General features: G+C 52.2%; 5 protein-coding genes across 5 annotated transcripts; 3 read left to right on the top strand and 2 right to left on the bottom strand.

The window, feature by feature from the left end:
• Positions 1-1,606: 1,606 nt before the first annotated feature.
• On the bottom strand, positions 1,607-3,528 carry CkaCkLH20_10729 (hexose transporter protein; the record flags this gene model as incomplete). The annotated part of the gene is made up of 7 exons (XM_038893443.1): positions 1,607-1,744; positions 1,795-1,985; positions 2,051-2,380; positions 2,437-2,684; positions 2,738-2,812; positions 2,877-3,255; positions 3,315-3,528. The coding sequence occupies 7 exons, from the start codon at positions 3,526-3,528 to the stop codon at positions 1,607-1,609; spliced, it is 1,575 nt and encodes a 524-aa protein (XP_038741256.1).
• Positions 3,529-4,175: 647 nt separating this feature from the next.
• On the top strand, positions 4,176-5,657 carry CkaCkLH20_10728 (uncharacterized protein; the record flags this gene model as incomplete). The annotated part of the gene is made up of 3 exons (XM_038893442.1): positions 4,176-4,507; positions 4,567-4,773; positions 4,838-5,657. 3 exons carry the CDS (start codon positions 4,176-4,178, stop codon positions 5,655-5,657), a joined length of 1,359 nt encoding a protein of 452 aa, XP_038741255.1.
• A 1,744-nt stretch (positions 5,658-7,401) lies between these two features.
• CkaCkLH20_10727 (uncharacterized protein) lies at positions 7,402-8,139 on the top strand (the record flags this gene model as incomplete). Its single annotated transcript, XM_038893441.1, has 1 exon — positions 7,402-8,139. The coding sequence occupies one exon, from the start codon at positions 7,402-7,404 to the stop codon at positions 8,137-8,139; it is 738 nt and encodes a 245-aa protein (XP_038741254.1).
• An 875-nt stretch (positions 8,140-9,014) lies between these two features.
• CkaCkLH20_10726 (uncharacterized protein) lies at positions 9,015-10,661 on the top strand (the record flags this gene model as incomplete). The annotated part of the gene is made up of 2 exons (XM_038893440.1): positions 9,015-9,309; positions 10,138-10,661. 2 exons carry the CDS (start codon positions 9,015-9,017, stop codon positions 10,659-10,661), a joined length of 819 nt encoding a protein of 272 aa, XP_038741253.1.
• Positions 10,662-12,123: 1,462 nt separating this feature from the next.
• On the bottom strand, positions 12,124-14,018 carry CkaCkLH20_10725 (major facilitator superfamily transporter; the record flags this gene model as incomplete). The annotated part of the gene is made up of 3 exons (XM_038893439.1): positions 12,124-12,670; positions 12,724-12,961; positions 13,022-14,018. 3 exons carry the CDS (start codon positions 14,016-14,018, stop codon positions 12,124-12,126), a joined length of 1,782 nt encoding a protein of 593 aa, XP_038741252.1.
• Positions 14,019-15,965: the final 1,947 nt, after the last annotated feature.

Genomic DNA, 15,965 nt, shown 5'->3' with positions numbered 1-15,965 from the left:
GTCGCCTGGTACTTGGGATTCGTTCAGGCTCATGAAGGCTGGCATAACACAGCATTGGGAAGTCGGTCTACCAATTATTAGATGTACATTAACGGTGGGATGGGCTTCACACAGCCCGAACGGCTCAAGCAATGATATACCCTGGGTATGGAACTTCTCTACATATTCAATTTGAGGTCAAATTTCTGTCAATTTCAGTTACACTCTTGGGATTTGCCAGTAGAGCCAAACGAATGTAAAAAAACATGGAGTTGTGGTCCTCTTCGTGATACTCGCTTCAGCCCTCGGCGCTATCCGAGCCGGTCGACGACGCCGGACGAAGCTCAAACCTGATGACAGGTACATAGACCTTACTCGGCGACCTTCCTCGGTGGGCTGTCCAGATTTGGAAAGAATCCCAAAAGTTAATGAAATGGGACAGCGGAAGCGAGCAGTACTTTGTTCGGAATCGTCCCGTCCTAGGCCATTCGTCGTTGTGTTTGGTTACCCCATGAATCCACATGCATGTTGTTGACTAGGGCCCCCAGATGAATGAGACCAGGAACAAGGCACGGAGGAGAGGTTGTGGGCCACCATCACTGACAGCTGCTGCGAAGTAAGCTCCGAAACTGTCGGCGTTTGGGAAAGGAAGATTGTTATTTGCCGGGCGATCTGAAGTCATCTCGAGGTGGGTGGACAGAGTTCACGTTCTGGTTTCATCTCTTTGGGGAACTCTCATTCCATCTCGTTCTCGTGAGTCAAATTGAGCGGAATGGCAAAGGCCGCAAGGGGTGCTGAAAGATCTGATTTAACGGTGCGTAAGTCTGTTCGATTGCTCTTTCAGCTCGGTATCGCGATGGGCTGAGATTAGGTATGGAGGACCGAGGGCGTTAGTTGCGGCTCTTCGCCTCTTTCTATTCTATAGATTAGAAGACCAAAGTGTTCGACGGAAGTGGCACCTGTTTTGTCCCATCTCGCAGCCTTCAACTCAACCTTTCTGTCGTGGCAGTGCTCTCCCCGGGACGTGCAGAAACCCTAACAAGACGGTCCAAAGTGGCGGTAAGCAGATCTTTCAGATCTGAGCCCCCTTGCAACTATCCCATCGTAATGAGGTTGCTCGGCGGAGAAGATCCCGCCGCCGCCACCACCCATGTGCTTGAAAGAACGACGCGTACCCACAGGATCCCGCGGGATGGCAAACTGTCAGAGTTGGATATAGCGCCCGTCTGAGCTTGTAATGACCAACGGGATCTCGTACTACTGGCCACCCGGGCTGTGGACGAGCCTGCTCAAACAGCTTGGCAGTATGGCTTTACAATAGACTTTGTTTGTAAACAGAGAATATGACCTGCTCGTCATTTTACGATTTCTTAGCTCCCACGTGGTAGACAGTGAGAAAGAAGACGGCTAAAGGCGATTCATTTCCTCATTGAGCCTCTTGGCAAGGCAGATAGAAATCAAGGCGGCCATGAAACGAAACCAACGAGGAGTCCGCCGATATTCACGAGACTCTACTAGTGATATCAATGTCAATTTTTAGTAACACTAACTCTCTGGGACGTTGCCAAGACATAATGTTTGAGCGAGAAATTCATTTCATCATCGGCTGAATGCAGGGTAGCCGCAGTCACTGCTTCTCTCTCGTCTCAACCGCAACTCCGTCTTTCTCATCAAACATCTCGTCAATAATAGCATTAGTTCGTCCAAGCTGGGCATCTTTTCCGTCAAAGAGCAGCGCAATCTGCTCCAAACTGGGTCCCTTGGTCTGCGAGAGTCAGCAGCTGTTCCTGGGTTCCTGACAACGAACGTGCTTACCTCGGGGAAGACAAGGTAGACGACCACAAACTGGACGAGAATCCAGCCGACGTAGAAGAAGTAGAACTTCCACGACATGGCAGCAATGCCCACAGGGTTAACGTAGGTATTGAAGGCTCCACAGATACCCGCGACCAAGCTGAACATGGCCATGCCCTTGGCTCGAATGTGGTAGGGGAGGATCTCGACAACTAATATCCGTGAGCAAATCTTTCATCCGGGATGCCTGGCCCGTTGGCCACGAGGCAGTACTTACTATAAAGCATCTGAGCACCAGTCCAGCCAAGGTTGTGGACTCCACTGTATAGGTAGATGAACGCAACGGTGGTGTAACTCGCCGGACGGTTTCCAGTCTCGACGTAGGCTCCCGTCGTACCTGTGATTATGGCAAAAACAACCCACATGAGAGCCATACTGGTCAACATCAACGGCCTGCGACCAACACGAGCAGGCAGGAAAGCAAAGGCAAATGAGCAGGCAAAGCTGAACATCTGGGAGGTAGCCGTGATGAGGGTCGTCTCAATCTGCTTGGTGATACCAGCACCCTTGAGCATGCTCCCGAGGTAGTAAGACACCAAACCATTACCTAAAGAACCGTTTAGCAGTTATTTAACAGCCAGGAACATGTAGTACCAATCTTACCGGACCATTGCTTGCAGATACCGCACCATATGATGATGAAAGACCGGTAGCGGTTACCCTTGGTAGCGAAGAGAGCCTTGAGGTGGAAGGGGTTCTTGTTCTGAGTCATTTCGGCCTCAATAGTGTCCTTGATCTCGTTGTACTCGTGCTGAACAACAATGTCGTTGACATCTCCGGCGCCGTGGTATTTTGTCAGAATATCCAATGCCGTCTGCTCCTTGCCCTTACTGCAGAGCCATCTTGGCGATCTACAATGAAAGTTAACCATCACGAGTCAAGGAAGATTGCTTGGCAAACCTACTCGGGGAGGAAGAAGAGTCCAACCAACACCATGGCACTAGGAGCAGCTTGGATGACAGTCGGCGTGCGCCAAGCCCTGCGCGAACTCTGGTCAATAGCCGTTCCAGTACAGGGAGTTCCTTAAACACGGAAGTACTTACCAAGAATCTGAAATGCGGAAGCTTCCAAACGCAACCCACGACGCCAAGATGGAGCCGACGCTGTATGTGGTGCTGCTCAGCGCCGTGGCCGTGGCGCGATGGGCAGGGTATGCGAGTTCCGTCATCAGGACCGTCGAGACGGAGGAGCACATGACTCCGCCCATGCCGAGCAGAATACGACCGGCGATGAAAGCCCCGGTACTCGTGGTCACAGTGCAGATGACGGCGCCGATGATGCAGAGGAAGCAACCGGCTGCGATGGCCAGGCGACGCCCGAATCGATCGGCGATAAGAGGGATCAGCAACACACCGATGATGTTACCGATCCAGTAAGACGCGCTGAGAGCTCCGAGGAGGCTGTCACGAGGATGATTGAAGTCTGGCGGTGGATGGGTTAGCATGCTGTTGTGCGAGTCAATGTGGTCGGCTATGACAAACCATCTTGCCATCGGTTGATCTGTTGCAGGTTGTTGATGAGCGATCCGTCGAAACCGTGAGCCACGTCGCCGAAGAGGAGGAAAAACAATGCGAAGTTTAGCGGCCGGAGTCCGGGATCCTTCGTCCACGGGACGGTCTTGGTGCTGGTTGGCGTAGTCGCCTCCAACGCCTGACGGTTGTCATTGTTGTTGAGCTTCTTCCCCTTCCAAGCCATATTGCCAGTTGGAAGTAGTCTGACTCTTGAGCTTCGCGATAATTACAGAGAAGGCGTTCGACGCAGGCCACCAGGATAAGTTCCACTTTGTCTGGACGTTTCTCGTTGTTTATATCCAATTTTTTCAATGTTACATCCTGCTGCCCATCATTACCGCCCCAATGGCTCGACCCTCAAAGTCTTGTTTGCTTGAATGGATCCCGACTTCATATCGAGTCCTCCTCCGGCGCGCCTCATTGGCAGAACCAAGCAGCACATGCTTGCCAACGCGGGGAACTGGGGAAAACTGCGGGGGTTGGCATGGTTCGACGGCCTCGATCTTGCCGGCTCCAACATGCCATTGACTAGCTAACCAACCGTTGGTGAAGTAGTATCGGGCGTCGATGGAACCGCCGGGTCGCACAGCGGTGTCGGTGAGCGGGGGAAGCTTCGGGGACGGTAGCGGCGTCGGTCGATCGGGGGAATCGTCGCGCGGCCATCCGCCCATCGCATCGACTCGGCTCCATTTTCCCCGAACCCAGCCGGGAAGGATTTCGCTACGTCACGATGGTGAAAATGGAGGGGGATCGCGGTTTTGCGCGCGGGGTTCCATGTCAACTTGTCGGTTTGCGTATTTGACTTTGATGACTCCAACAAACCAGGGCGAGATGTCATCCCAGTTGAAGTTTGTGTCACAATCCGAGTTGGCGCTTGATGCGCGTCGCGAACATCGGATCAATGCCAACTCATTCCAGCAAGACGCGTTGACGACCTTTAACGGGTGGCAGTACGCCTGTTTTTACAGTCACAAAGATGCGACAAGCAACGTTCTCTTCGTCAGCATCGCCAGACGGCCCATCCGAGACTCAGTAGGCGAATGGCAGACATTGACGTTCAAGGACTATGAGCAAACGGCGGATGATGGACACAACACAATCTCAATCGGTGTGTGCGCCGGCGATGGAACCATCCACGTCGCGTTTGACCACCACTGTGACCCGTGAGTTGCGAGGTTCGAGCCCTGAGAAACAGACCTGACGTGAATCTCGATGGATGTAGACTGCACTTTCGAATGTCAGTACCGGGCGTCGCCACGAACCCTGAAGCACACAGATGGGAGCCATCACTGTTCAGTCCGACACATAATCAACTGCCGGGATATACTCGGACAGGTCAGCTGGCGATTGAAAAGATTTTCCTCGAAACGACCTACCCACGGTTCATACGCGTCGATGACGATCTGCTGCTGAGCTATCGAATTGGCATGTGAGTTGAGAACTCCAATTTCGCTGAAGCGAGCGCGCAGCTGACGCGGATGCACGAAATGCAGAGCCGGTGCAGGGTCGGATCACCTCTTCAAGTACAACAATAAGAGCACGTCTTACTCTTACATCGGCCAATTTCTCACAGGCGTCAAGAACAACCCCTACATCAACGGCATCTCTTACGCCAACGGCCGACTGCATGTCTCGGGGACATACAGGGGCTTCGTCTGGTACGAGGGCGTCGACGATCCGGAAGCGAGACTCCATACGGTGCAAGCAGGACCGAATGGGCCGGAGAACAACTACAACCTATTCTACGTCTCGAGCGACGACCTGGGTAAAACGTTCAACAACACCAAGGGCGAGCGCCTGGCGAATCTGGAGGTCGGAGAGACGGTGTTCCCAGACGCGGATGGGCTGACCATCTTCGACATCCCGCAGAACAGCGGCATTCTGAATCAGGAGGCACAGGCGGCCGACGAGGACGGCGGCTTCCATGTCCTCAATCGAGAAAACGAAGTCTGGATGCACTACTACCGCAGCCCGGAAGGCCAATGGAGCAGATACGCGCTGCCTGACGCGCTACCGACGCGGACGGGGGCGCGGGGAGATGTCATTGCTTTACCCGGGAAAAGGACGGTGGTGTTTGCGCTGCCGGGGAATCGAGACGACAAACTGACGCTCGTGGGCGCTGGGCTGCCTCCGGATGCGACGACGGGCGTGGAATACCGTTGCTTGTGGCAAGGGGATGGCTTCTCCGGGGAACCGCAGCTCGAGACATTTGTTTCGGGGTCGAGGCAGATGATTTCGATATTCACGCGAACCGAAGAGAAGGAAAGAAAGGTTGTGGTGTTGGACTTCGCGCTGGATGATCATGGCCTCTGAAGCGGTGATGGCGGGCGCAAGAGAGCGACGATTCTCGACGGAAGCGGGCAGAATGCAGGAGAGTCGCGGGCAGATTGCAATCAATATTCGCTGATGTTCCTGAGACCGACATCTTTTCAATCTGCAACATGACGTTGCACGAGGAAGAAGAAATTCCGAATCGAGTTGGGCGATGTTTGCCCGACTTGCGCAAACCAGCGAGGCGGTGTAGTCTTAATTGACCAAAGGAACAGATACAGAAGAAAAAAGTTTCTTAAGCGATTTTCCTAATGGGAGAAGATCGTCATGTCAAGGATGTCAGTTCAGAATTTTGCAGACGATGCCCAGTAAGCTCAAGGATACCAGCAGCTCCAAGCAGCATACTGAACTCAGTTGTTCCTGGAGGCAGCCGGAAAACCCTCTTTTACAGTCTTAGTGTTCAAGAATTGTCCTCCACTGCATCAGAAACCTCGTTGATTTGTGGACTAAAACGCACGTCAATGTTCTACGCATACTTCAGCATCGGGCATTAACCGATTCTTCTCCATCGCGACCGACATGCTTGAGAGGCTCAGAGAAGAGAAGGATCCATTGGAAGAGACACGCCAGGAAGTCGGAAAACCCAATGACCATAGACGCGGCCCATGGTCTTCGAGTCTTGGACCTGAGAATGCCATGCCGCTCAATTGGCCAACTCAGTGTCTATTCTCGAACACCTCCAACACCACCGCCAATGACACCATAGCAAGCATCCGATCCTTGTCGAGGACAGCTCAGTCGCTGGCCAGCCACCGGGACTTCCGTCAGCCCTGATAGGACGGGTTCATGAGTCCATCCCGCGTTCAAGACTCTTCCCCTGGATCCCCCCGGCACGTCGTCCGGGATTTGCTTTTGGGCCCCGTTCGCCAATGCGCCGCTACTGTACCCAACCTCGTGTTGGAGACCGGACAAGGCCTGATCGGGACCAATAATGGTGGGAAACGGCCATTCCAGAACCCCTGGCAGCCCTAAAGTCCCTGGCTCATGTTTTCTTCCATCGAAGTTTTCTTTGCCCTTGTCTTTGCTGTGCCTCAACGGTCGATGGAGTGATGCGAATTCGCTTTGCTTTCCCCGGTTTGTTGCCTGACCTTCGAAGAGGCCGACAGGCCTCAGCATCTCGTCGATAACGGCCGAGTCTCAGTCACCTCAGAGACAGCCGGCCGTTGTTCTGCCCCTCAGCCCAGTCCAGCCCAATAGATCCCACTCCGAGAGGGCATGCTGGCTCGCTCTGCCACTGCTCGTGCCCATGTTTGTCCTCTCAGAGTTCCTCGCTTCAGCCCGTCGAGCCCGTATTCAAACTTTGCTCTTCTCTCTGGGTGGCTTACGCGGGCCGCCAAGGGTGGCAGCACACGATGGCGTGCAGAGAGAAGAAGAAGAATCACCTGCAGGCCGAGGAATGGGTAATACGGTGAGCTGCCGCGTTCCTGCGCGGTCAGGAGACAAAAATACGTGGGTACTGCGCGGAGTAAGCCTGGGGACTGCATACGCCCTCTTTTAAATAGAATACCGCCATTTTGCATCGTGTTCGTGTACAAGAACCCGTCGCATCCCCGCCGCGAGGGACGTCGCACACACTCACCTGGCGGTCAAGAATCATCAATCCACACCACGTTCGCTCGCGTCCAGCCAGGCCGTTGCTTTATCGAGTTCCATGGCTACTTTACGATCGTTATAAGCACTAAAACCTATTTCGTCACTCGCTATATACCCTCATACTTTATCTAGGATGATGCTCCCACACATTCGGAGGACCGATGCGAAGATTGGCACCGATCCCGTCGCCGCCGACTTTTCCGGGTCCGGGTCCGGGTCCATCACCAACTCCCCCGACACCAACGTGCTGATCATCGTCCTCACCATCGTCGGCATCGTCGTGGTCATTTCGCTCGCTTTTCTCGCACATTATATCCGCGCCCGCAGGAAAAGGAAGCTCAACCAATATGAAGATTACGAGTCCGCATGCCTCCGAAACCCGAATCTCACCTGGGAAGAGTACTCCCGCCGGACGAGGCTCACTCAATCGCGCATACTGCTGGAGGAGGAACTACAACGGGATATTATGATACGCAAGTCGTTACAAAGCCGAGTAGACGTCAGCGTCACACCCGTATCGCCGCCCGCCCGCACCCGCTCGAAGACTTGGCACGGGAGAAGCGGCTCCAGAGGGAGCACCGATACCGATGAGGAGGAGGGCGAGGGACTGTTGATGTCTCTCCGGGGAGACTGGACCGAGCACGAAGCACGAGTCGAGAGGACGTGGCAGATCTTGCACAGGAAGTACCCGACGCGACGGGTGACGCTGCCGGTGGAGGAAGATGGCGGACCGATCCGACCCCCGACGATTCGGCTCAAGACGCCGCCTTTGCTGTCGCACCCAATGTTCCGTGGATGGAATGGCGAGGGCGAGATGAAGCACTCGAGCCTGCCGACGGAGTTGACCAAGATCAAACCGGCTCAGATCTGAGGGCGAATGAGACGATGAGAACTAATGTTCATGTTTTGATAATGTCTATAACGCGTCGATGAATGAGGGCTGGTTTTTCTACAGCCCGTGGCGTTCAGGTAAAGGTATATATGGTTGGCAAGCGTCATGATGGCCGTCAAGGCTGCTTTTGTTCTCAGTCTAGGAGTTCGATGGTAACGAGATACCTGAAATAATACCATATTTTGACAATTGCTATCCATTCTTTTGCAGCAGTTCCCTTCTCACTTGAGCTCGCATCAAAGGAGCCAGCTCATAACACGAAGACGGGTGGTGACCCCATTACTGTCTCATGGATCTCAACTGAACTCAAGTTGAGAAGCTGGATATATCATGTCACCAAGGCAATCGAAACTCTTCAAAGGTCGTCGGCGATTCCGAGAAGTTGAGAAGTTGCATCGAGCCGGAGCGCAATCAAGATTTCAAGCTTCGCGTATCTGAGCTCGAGACTCTCGTGTCTCAGAAGTCATGGTGAAGCACGCGTGCGACGAACAGCTTGCAGAAACCTCGAGGGATATTTGTAGGTTCCGAAGTAGACGTGGTTTCTTCAGATCATTCAAGGCAGAGTCCTTCGAAGACGATCAGCAGGCGTGTTCGCACCACACAGCCAGTCATCAAAGCGATCATGTCTTGCAGGGGTCTGACCAAACCAACAAGATATTCGCCTTTCCCACTCTCAGCTATTCGTAGGCACATTGCCAGGCAACAGGCAACAGGTAACCATGTAGGTAGACCCCGCTCAGCCAAGCCGTTGATCATAAATTCAAATTCATCGAGTTTCCTCCGAAGGCAACTTTTGTCTGCCCATTCGCATCTCCAGTGCCGTCTTCTACAGTCCACGTAAATACGTCGTCACGATGGATCGACTTCCACAGGAGACGGTTGACAAGATTATGGCGCACTTGGACTTCGAGCCCAAAGGCAACTGGGTCGTAAAAAGGAACTGGCTCAGAAAAAAGATCAAAGAAAACATCTTCTACTGGGCAAACGTTGCGACCGTTTCCGGAAGGTTCCAGGCCGCCGTCGAGCGCCAGACCTTCCGATCGATCAATTTCAAAAGCTCCGACGACTTTAGCACTTTCAACAAACTCTTCTCCACAGCTCGCCGTCGCCGTGCCCTCCGAGACCTCACATACCACGTCATGCTGCCGAGTTACACCCTTCAGCTGATGGAAAACGTACAGCACGAGACAGACGAAGACAGAGAAAGCAACAACCGCGCCGCTACTGCGGCAATCAGTTGTCTGTTGTACCAATTGGCGGACTGGCCGTCAGATGAACGAGTCAACCTCCATCTGGTGATTGAGTCGGTCTCAGATCCAATCCTAAGAAGAATAGAACACTTCGAATTTCGGAGAGCAAGTGGCCTCTAGGAAGATAGCCCACACGACCGATGGTGCTTCTCGTATCTCACGCTGTCGAAAGACATGGGTGACGAGCCATCGGTTCCTTGCATCCGGCGGCTAGACTGTTAGGCCCAACTCCCTCTCTGCCGCCAATTTGACCCCGGCAGTTGGCAAGCGCTGGCCAACAAGTTTCCGAATAGCGACACAGTACGTCTGGCTTTCGCGGAACCGTCTGTATTTCACAGCTTTCGGATGACCATGCGAGACAACCTCACGAAACATCTCGCGTCCCTAAGCTTCGCGCCGTCAACCCGCGCAGTTGAGATCCGTATTGAGCCACCTCTTTACGTCTACGGAGAACTCCTTCCCAGAGTTGAAGATTCACTTGGCTCTGTTTTACATCACCTCATCGGCGACTTAACTACTGCTCGTGTGAGAGGCCAGCTGGATTCGACTTTCTTTTGGCCGTATCCATTTGATTCGAGCCCAGAGCCATTCTGGCAGTCCATGCAAAAGCTGGAGGTCGGGCTTGAGATTACCAGTCCGGCTGGTAAATGGCTTTTCACATCCCGTTTTGACCACCTGCAGTGACTTCAGCGGGAGATTCATCGTAACCAACCTCCCCATGTCTTAGAGCGGATGAGACTTCTTCCCGTCGGATACGGCGGCGCCGAGAACCATAAGAGGGCATACGACTTTTACAGAAAAGTCCGCGACAATCAGTGGGGAATCGACGCCGAACTCGACGCTCTTCTGATGAACGAGAAGGTTGACGGCCGCATCTGCCACCCCGATCTTCAAGACTTCAGGCTAGAGGTCAACGAGAAGCTCATGGAGCCTGTTCTACTCTCCATGCTGAAGGCTTTAGCCCAAATGCGGTCATTCCGCCGGTTGACGCTCTACGCCTACCTCACGAAGTGGCCATCATCTCAAGAGAACTGGACCGTCGAGTATGACGCACCTCACAAGCCCAGCAGTTACGATCCGGGAATGTCATGCTCTGAAGAAACCCACGGAGTAGTTAACCACGCTCGCTTTGTATTCAAGACACAAAAGTGGCGCCCATCGAAGGTCTACTGGAAAATTTTCGTGCGTTTTGAAGGGAGAAGACTGGCTGTGATGCGATTTTGTTTGGATTGGAACCGAATGACGTGGTAGTATCACCGTCGGGGGAAGATTGAAGGACAGTGACGGGGTGAGATTCGCAAAGTGTTTCCCATGTTAACTAACCCTGAACGCTCATCGAGAGGTATCTGCAGCAAAACCAGCCTCATTGCTTAACATTCAATAAGTACACAAAGGTGTTATTGAACAAAAAGCTCATTCTTGTTTGCTCGGTGTCAAGAAACCATGTTTTCTCGCTGGAAAGGCAGAGCCTCACTGACCTTTTGGACGAGCCACTAATGCTTATGAGCTAATTACGCTTTATGAGGCCTCGGAAAGGCTTGACAAACTCTTCACAAGAACATTTGAATGAGTCATCAGCCCGGAAAGCGCATGATTCAGTTTTAGCTGTAGTCCATCGCGAGCGAAGTCGGCGAGTTCAGCCGAAATAAGCCCACTACCAGTCTGGAACTTCGTACCGCTAAACAATAAAGTTGGTGGACGAAAGTGATCCTTCGTATTCTGGCAGGGTGAGTATCAAAACTGATGGTGTAGCAGTGAACTCACTCATTGTGCTAGCTAAACGTCATGTTGGATTATCGAAGGTGTGAGACCAAGGGCTGGGCTGCTCGATCCGATTGAGTGGTTAGACTATGTCATCGCTGACACGGAAGTCACTGTCATCCTTCATGAGACCCTCCATGATTAGAAGACCCTGCAAAAAAACGTCCGACAATGATTGTGGCCTCACGCCCAGGACACCCAGGGTTCATTCAACTGGGATGTGCTTCATCAACATTGTAGATTAACCAGGGTCACCGACGCTTTTCAGGACCGTTTGTCCGAGAGTTTTCTTCCAATTGGTCTTGCGATTGGCAGCATCTTGGCTAAAATGAGGGGTTTCTCGCACCCTAGTGGAATTGCCCTCGGTGATGCATCTGTGGTGAACTCGTAGATCTCTTGCCAATGGCAACAACACTCGTTACTGGGACCTGGGCTGTTGATTCGTTCTGCGATGACATGCTCAGCCCAGCCCCATGGGGCCCCCACGGGGAGCAACCCTCAAAAGGAACCGCAGAATGTGGGGGAAGCTCTTCCCCGGGCTGCCACACGTGTTGATGGATGACACAATGGCCGGATTCAGACATGTTCTTCAGTGCGGGGAGCTGCCCGACCCTTCGGCTGAGATGATTTACCATTGGTGTAACTACCTTCAGAGTTCTTGCGTCCGATTGGGTAAGTCAATAACCCGCGAAGTATTCTCTACTGACTTGTGTTGCAGCATACGAGAGGGTAAGTGCAGCCTCGGTATCCGCGTAGCACGTGAATCACATGAGGTATCAACGTCACTGGAAGTCTCCCAACGGCATGCATAGTAGTGCGAAATGCTCAAACAATATTCCCTAGTAAGTCATACTCGCTACAATCAAGCTATGATACAGAAGTAACCCCAAGTGAATGAAAGTACGTTCCCTTTCCCCAATCAACAAGTTGATTTTTGTGACAGTGAACAATCTCATTTGTCACCGAAATGCTCCGCGGGCCATCTCCTCCTCCAAGCTGGACCGTAGTGGTAAACGATAGGAAGTGAAATGGCAAACGCACCGATGAGCCCAGTGTAGATCATCATGGCGCCGAGGTAGCCCAATTCAACAACCCAGTCAGAAATCTTGAATGAGAGAATGAAAGCCAACAGGGCTCTGAATGAGGCAATGTTCACCAGAGCCGGGCCCGCAAGATGAGGGTAACACTCCAACACGTAGACCGCGCCAATGGAGTTGGCTCCCAAAAAGCCGAACGCCATCAGACCGAGACCAGCGAGGAAAGTGTAGTATGAATAGTTCGCTGGATTGGAACCAGCCAGGCCGAAGATGATTGATCCAATGAGACCTGCCAGAGTCGGGATGATCAGGTTGACGAGCTGGTTCTCGGGCACACGAACACCGCGCTTCTTGGCAATGCGGTTGGCCATCCAGTCGGCAGCACTTCCAGTGACGAAGACAACAGCAATGGCCGCCAAAAGAACCGGCAGAAGGCAAAGGCCAAGATTCATGAAGTCCCAACTGAAGTCACGTTAGCTTAGACTCTCTAGCGAGGTGGTAAATGGGTGACTTACGACCAAGGGGCGGTCAGCAGTGCGGGTGCAATGGTGTAACCGGCAGCGAACGCGCATGCAATCATCACACTGTTGAGCATAGTGATGAAGAAGATTTGCGGGTAGAAAAAGGTGCGAAGGGTGTCAACAAAGGCATTCCAGCCCTTGCGCCACTCCATCTTGCCGTGGATGAGGGCAATGTTGTAGCGGAAGGTTCTCGGGGCTTTCTCATAATCCATCTCATTGCGAGGAACACCATCTACGCGGATCGGGTCAATATCTCTACAATGTTTTGAAGTTCTGGGTAGAAAAGACTTACTCATCTCTGCGCGAGATCGTTCCCACCGAGTTTCCGGCATGAAAAGATACACGCCCACGAGGAAGATGGACGCCCCAATGGCCGTGATGAAGTACATCCAGCGCCAACTCAGGTCGATGATGATGTATGGCGCTGCAATACCCAAGATAATGATGATGAGACCTTGGGCAGCGAAGATTGCTGAAATCCACAAGTTGCGCTGGTGCACATAGACGATGTCTTGGATGATGAACGGGATCAAGCTCTCAACAGTTCCAGCACCGACGGCTTGGACGCAGCGAGCGAGCAAGTGGGACGGCAGAGATCGACTGTTTCCGGCCCACACGGCTCCGAGGACAGCCAGAACGCCGGTGGCCAGAACAACTGGGCGACGGCCGACGGAGATAGCCATGGGAACCAGAACGAGGTTGGACAATCCGATGATCAAAACCGGAAGGGAAGCGAGCAGGTAGACGTGCAAGATTGGCGGCGCTCCTGGGAAGCTTGACAGGATAACCAAAGGATCCGTTCCGGCCGGGAGACCACCGCTCTTCGTCAAGTCTTTGAGGATTTTGGGGTCAAGACCGGTGTACTCGAGGGCGAAGACGGGCAACATAGCTCCCAAGATCAACTCAGCGGCTGCGGCCAGCGCGCCGAAGAAGCAAAGACAGAAGCATCCTAGGAGTTTCCGTGATAGAGGCAGGTTGAGGGGATCTCGTGGGTCCTTAGTCGGGGCGGGCTGAAGAACGAGGTGGCCATCTCGGTAGAGAGCGCCTTCTTTTGCTTGAGCTTGCGCTTGCATTTCGTATGATTCGTAGGACGGAGGGCAAGTTTCGATACGACTCAGCTTGTTGATCTCGACAGTTGAGCTGTTGCGGCTGCTGAAATCAAACTGGCTCTGTTCCTTTTGAGATGCATTGCGAGCCCAGGAGGGTTCAAAAAGGCTCGACCCAGTTGAGATAGTCGACAGCCTCGGGTCATGAGCCGGGACGGGCTTTGCTATGCCCGGAGAATCCATGGTGGTCGACGTAATTCCGAGTCGATTGAAACAGTGTTGGGCTAACTAACGATCACAGGAGTTCCCAGCAACAGAACGAGCAGGCACATGGATCTCAAAGTTCAATATTGAGGACAAACTTCGAGCAATAAGTACTAAAAGGGGTAACAACCATCATGAGGAGCACTGACGCGTGAGCCAACAGGAAACCTACCTCGACACACACACACACAGACGATGACGCTTTGGGCCTACGGCGGCCGAAACACGGATATGCATGCACACAGTCAATATTCCGCTGCCCCGCAGATCATTCTTCGCCGCTTCCGAACGTCGAGTCGTGATTTGAATTACTCTTAATCGATAGATGTTTCGGTGATGCTGCTGTACCTGTGTTGTTGCATATGCGAAGAACATGTTCCACGAATGACGACAACGGACGACGAGATATTTGCGCCGGAATGGCTTGATGCCAGGCGCTCGATGATTCTGTGCCCGACAAAGGGATGAACTGGAGTTTTAAAGAAGAGAATCAGATTACAATGCCGTGGGTGACGACCCAATCGTTTAGTTTGCCCATGATCACTGGTCCAGTATGTCAGGAAGGAAAAGGTGTGACGACCGCAAAAGAGAGAAAGTCTACAGAGGAAAGATTGCCATCGCGAACATGGAAAAGAGAATGAAAAAACTTTTCAAAGGTCGACAAGAATAAATCTAAAAGACAAACTCATGCCATGCAACACCTCAAGAAATAACATTCGTCCACGATGTAAGTGTCAATACCCAGCTCTCAACACAATGAGATTACACGAGCCAATCAATATACCAGCCCCCTAAGCTGCGTTTTCAGCCCACATGGTTATGAATGCCCTTAACCACCAAGGTCGTGAGCCCTGTTTACTTGGTTCCATGCGGACCGTTTTGGTACTTGTTGCGCCGCTAACGTGCAGAGATCTATCAATCTCGATCCAAGTTTAATGAAAATGAGATAATGACAGCTTAAGTATGATGAGCTGGGGACCTCTAGTGGCATAGCACTCAATACGATTGTTGACCTTACTGACAAACAAATGCAATACGCCGCGCAATACAATGCAGCCACCCTTATAATCTGGTCATAGATATCTCGCCATACCCAACGAGTACACATTTGTTGACCTTACTGAATTGAGGCGCGCTACTGGCCGAGCACTTGCGCAGTACGTGCCCTTGTCTTGACATCTGCTGCACCAGAAGCTCTGTTTACCAAGTAGATGGAAAAAAATAATAGTACTATAAAGGAAATGCATACCTACCTACCAAAGATGAGCTTTCATAAAATTGGGCACGGTGTCCACGGTCACATGCATCACCACTTGCAGCTTGCCCCGCATTCCCAAACCTTCCCTCCTCACCAACATGCGTGCTTGTTGTGTGAGCACCAAGAATGAGGCGTAATTATCAAATAACAGTTGGGATTATTATTTTGTTGTATCCCTCCCAAATCTATATATTGGGCACACAGGCTGAACGAATTGCGCTCCCAGTAGCTTTTGAGTAAGGCTACTGCTACTACCGGTACATTTTTTGGGTCCATTCTGTCGCTTCATCTTGCTGGAAGGTATGCGTATATGAGTGAGTTCTCGGTGTCAAATGCTGACTGCTCCATAGCGAGACGTATCAACATGGACAGCCTTCCTCAAGAGGTCTACGACAATATTGCCACCTGGCTTCCCTTGCCATGCATAAATCGCTCATCGACGTGCGTTTCGAAGACCCTTCTGACTTCCATTCGACCTTCTATTGCAACAGTCTCAAAGAAGTTCCAGCTCGCCGTTGAACGGCTGACGTTCCGGCATATATCAACGTCAAGCAACGAGACAGCAATTTTCAAGGATCTGTTCGAGTCGCAAAAACGCCGTCGAAACTTTCTTTCAGACCTTCGTTTCGTTGTTTTACTGCCCATCGAGAGGAGACTATTGCTGGAAG

The sequence above is a fragment of the Colletotrichum karsti genome, assembly GCF_011947395.1.
Source record: "Colletotrichum karsti strain CkLH20 chromosome Unknown Scaffold42, whole genome shotgun sequence".
Classification (NCBI taxonomy): Eukaryota; Fungi; Ascomycota; class Sordariomycetes; order Glomerellales; family Glomerellaceae; genus Colletotrichum; species Colletotrichum karsti.
Note: the sequence above shows the minus strand (reverse complement) of the source record. Positions and strands in the feature narration are given on the sequence as shown.